This window comes from Somniosus microcephalus, chromosome 3, assembly GCF_052327205.1.
Source record: "Somniosus microcephalus isolate GS21.2 chromosome 3, FLI_Smic_1.0, whole genome shotgun sequence".
In the NCBI taxonomy this organism is placed as follows: Eukaryota; Metazoa; Chordata; class Chondrichthyes; order Squaliformes; family Somniosidae; genus Somniosus; species Somniosus microcephalus.
In genome coordinates this window covers 3,823,800-3,827,597 of record NC_140989.1, presented here as the reverse complement: position 1 = coordinate 3,827,597, position 3,798 = coordinate 3,823,800, and the positions used below count along the sequence as shown (strand labels likewise).

General features: G+C 56.7%; 1 protein-coding gene across 2 annotated transcripts; it reads right to left on the bottom strand.

Annotated features, from left to right (window-relative positions):
• Positions 1-591: 591 nt before the first annotated feature.
• Positions 592-2,198, bottom strand: LOC147120795 (uncharacterized). Of its 2 annotated transcripts, XM_085978716.1 has the most exons (3): positions 1,179-2,198; positions 809-1,146; positions 592-745 (listed from the first exon to the last, which is right to left on the bottom strand). In XM_085978716.1, the coding sequence occupies exons 1-2, from the start codon at positions 2,112-2,114 to the stop codon at positions 832-834; spliced, it is 1,251 nt and encodes a 416-aa protein (XP_085834842.1). In that variant the 5' UTR covers positions 2,115-2,198; the 3' UTR covers positions 592-745; positions 809-831. The 2 variants fall into 2 exon arrangements, with proteins under 2 accessions (XP_085834842.1, XP_085834850.1); XM_085978724.1 differs by having other exon boundaries at positions 592-891; positions 987-2,198.
• Positions 2,199-3,798: the final 1,600 nt, after the last annotated feature.

The window sequence follows — 3,798 nt, the reverse complement described above, 5'->3', positions numbered from 1 at the left end:
ATGAGACCATTTAAAGCGATTGATATCCAGGTTGGCAGGATTGTCCTTTCCATCTCCAAAGGTTGTGACTAATTTCATGTTTCAATGTAGGCGGCAGATGAACAAACCCTGACCAAACTTTCCCGAACATTGAGAGAGGCCGACATCGATCACAAGCTCTGGATTGAACAGCCAGAGAACATTGCCACCTGCCTGGCCCTGAAACCCTACCCTAAGGACCAGGTGCAGAAACTGCTGAAGACACTGAAGCTGCTGAAGTGACCGAGGATCGAAGGACCACCTCCGCCTAACCGCACCTCACCCGAGGACCTTCTCCCTCGCACCCGCCCCCCCCCCCCCCCCCCCAACCAAATAACTGCACCTTGTCCGAGGACCACCTCCTCCTGACCGCGCCTTGCCCGAGGACCACCTCCCCCTGACCGCACCTTGCCCAAGGACCACCACCCCCTGACCGCGCCTTGCCTAAGGACCACCTCCCCCTGACCATACCTCACCTGAGGACCACCTCCCCCTGACCGTGCCTCGCCCAAGGACCACCTCCCCCTGACCGCGCCTTGCCTAAGGACCACCTCCCCCTGACCATACCTCACCTGAGGACCACCTCCCCCTGACCGCGCCTCGCCCAAGGACCACCTCCCCCTGACCGCGCCTTGCCTAAGGACCACCTCCCCCTGACCATACCTCACCTGAGGACCACCTCCCCCTGACCGTGCCTCGCCCAAGGACCACCTCCCCCTGACCGCACCTTGCCTGAGGACCACCTCCCCTGACCGTGCCTCGCCCAAGGACCACCTCCCCCTGACCGCACCTTGCCCAAGGACCACCTCCCCCTCACCGTGCCTTGTCTGAGGACCGCCTCCCCCTGACCACACCTTGCCCGAGGACGACCACCTCCTCCTGACCGTACCTTGCCTGAGGACCACCTCCCCTGACTGTACCTTGCCCGAGGACCACCTCCCCCTGACCGTGCCTTGCCCAAGGACCACCTCCCCCTGACTGTACCTTGTCCGAGGACCACCTCCTCCTGACTGTACCTTGTCCGAGGACCACCTCCTCCTGACTGTACCTTGTCCGAAGACCTCCTCCCCCTGACCGCACCTTGCCTGAGGACCTCCTCCCCCTGACCGTACCTCGCCCAAGGACCTCCTCCCCCTGACCGTGCCTCGCCCGAGGACCACCTCCCCCTGACCGTGCCTCGCCTGAGGACCACCTCCCCCTGACCGCACCTTGCCTGAGGACCTCCTCCCCCTGACCGTACCTTGCCTGAGGACCACCTCCCCCTGACCGTGCCTTGCCCAAGGACCACCTCCCCCTGACCGCACCTTGCCTGAGGACCTCCTCCCCCTGACCGTACCTTGCCTGAGGACCACCTCCCCCCTGACCGCGCCTTGCCCAAGGACCACCTCCCCCTGACCGTGCCTTGCCCAAGGACCTCCTCCCCCTGACCGTGCCTTGCCTGAGGACCTCCTCCCCCTGACCGTACCTTGCCCAAGGACCACCTCCCCCCTGACCGCACCTTGCCTGAGGACCTCCTCCCCCTGACCGTACCTTGCCTGAGGACCACCTCCCCCCTGACCGCGCCTTGCCCAAGGACCACCTCCCCCTGACCGTGCCTTGCCCAAGGACCTCCTCCCCCTGACCGTGCCTTGCCTGAGGACCTCCTCCCCCTGACCGCGCCTTGCCCAAGGACCACCTCCCCCTGACCGTGCCTTGCCTGAGGACCTCCTCCCCCTGACCGTACCTTGCCCAAGGACCACCTCCCCCCTGACCGCGCCTTGCCCAAGGACCACCTCCCCCTGACCGTGCCTTGCCCAAGGACCACCTCCCCCTGACCGCGCCTTGCCTGAGGACCTCCTCCCCCTGACCGTGCCTTGCCCAAGGACCACCTCCCCCTGACCGCGCCTTGCCCAAGGACCACCTCCCCCTGACCGTGCCTTGCCCAAGGACCACCTCCCCCTGACCGTGCCTTGCCCAAGGACCACCTCCCCCTGACCGCACCTTGCCTGAGGACCACCTCCCCCTGACCGCGCCTTGCCCAAGGACCACCTCCTGACCGCGCCTTGCCTGAGGCTCCCATTATATGTAATGAGGGGCCGTGATCGATCCGGGACCATGTGCCTGAAGCACAGGCTCCCCTGAAACAAGCTGACTGACGTGTCTTATAAAAGGTGAATCATGTGAGTTGCAGTGCTGCGTGTCTGTTACATTTCACACCAATCACTCACATCCAAGGATCCTACACTCCTCCCCTCTACTCCTCCCCACACAGAGCAGGAAAGGCCCAGACTCAATCCTCAGCCTGTGCTAAGTGAGCTGATCTCACCCGGTGTGGTATTGAGCCCCACACAGTGCAAGAAAGGCTCATAACTGTGGGAAGGAATCACAGATCCATCACTGTAGTACAGTGTTTCAAGGATACAATAGTGTTAATGGACGAGAAATGCAGAAGCCGGAACTAGTAACCCAGAGACGTGAGTTCAGCGTTGCCGAGGGCCTCCCTCAGTTTAACTCATTCTTATCTCTAGCTTTTAATGTGACAGCCTTGGCTCAGTAGTAACTCCCTCCCCTGTGAGCCAGAAGGTTGAGGGTATAAGCCCTAGTCCAGATCCTCGATCCCATAATCCAGGCTGACGATTCAGTAAAGGATGAAGAACATTTGGGTCCCTTCCACCTCCGGCCCCCACAATCCGTTAAAACATAAAGGTGCAGTGAAATGCATGAAGAAATAAGCCCATAGATTATTCACACACATTAACAATAAAGCAAATCTTACAATATGCTGCACCTCAATTAAACTGATCCAGCTGTTTTACTGGGCTATGCTGAGTTTTACCAGGGGCCCCATAGGTCCATGCGTTATTACACCCCTGCTTTCAGTGCATACCGAGGGAGTGCCGCATTGTCAGACGTATCATGCTGCTGCTTGTTCCAGTAAAGATCACATCACCATTTGAAGAACAGAGTTCTTCGAGTGTCCTACCCAATGTCCCTCCCTCATCCAGCCAAGGATTAACTGGTCATCCACATCCTGGCTCTCTGCTAACATCTTACTATGCACAAAATGGCCACCCTCTTCACAGGGGTAAATGATTCAGTGTATGTGCAGACAAACAGTAGTGGACTGGTTATTGTACTGCACTGGCAAGACAGGTCATAAAGAAAATAAAGATGTAGAATCAGTCTGGGTGGAGCTAAGAAGCACCAAGGGGCAGAAAACATTGGTGGGAGTTGTCTATAGGCCTCCAAACAGTAGTGGTAATGTAGGGGACGGCATCAAACAGGAAATTAGAGATGCATGGAACAAGGGTACTACAGTAATCATGGGGGACTTTAATCTACATATAGACTGGCCAAACCAAATTAGCAACAATACTGTGGAGGATGAATTCCTGGAGTGTGTACGAGATGGTTTTTAAGACCAGTACGTTGAGGAGCCAACTAGGGAACAGGCTATCCTAGATTGGGTATTCTGCAATGAGAAGGGGTTAATTAATAATCTTCTGCAGGGTCCTTTAGGGAAGAGTGACCATAACATGATAGAATTCTTCATTAAGATGGAAAGTGAAGAAGTGCAATCTGAAACTAGGGTCCTAAATCTAAACAAAGGAAACTATGAAGTTATGAAGAGTGAGTTGGCTATGTTCCCACTCTCAGGCTTAGCCAGCACTGCAGAAGCAGAGCAGTGAGACGAATCAACCTAACAGGCCCCACAGACAGCATTCAAAAGGGAGGTAGGTGATCAGCTGGTTGGTAGGTCCTCTTCTCTTTTATACCTTTATAAGTTGGTAAGTCCTATTA

Bases quoted from the DNA above. Each gene is read 5' to 3' on its own strand.
- LOC147120795 (XM_085978716.1), bottom strand. From the start codon at position 2,114: ATGGTCCCGGATCGATCACGGCCCCTCATTACATATAATGGGAGCCTC. The intron at 1,147-1,178 runs GTGGTCCTCGGG...GGTCAGGGGGAG, and splicing joins CGAGGCACGGTCAGGGGGAG to GAGGTCCTTGGGCGAGGTAC.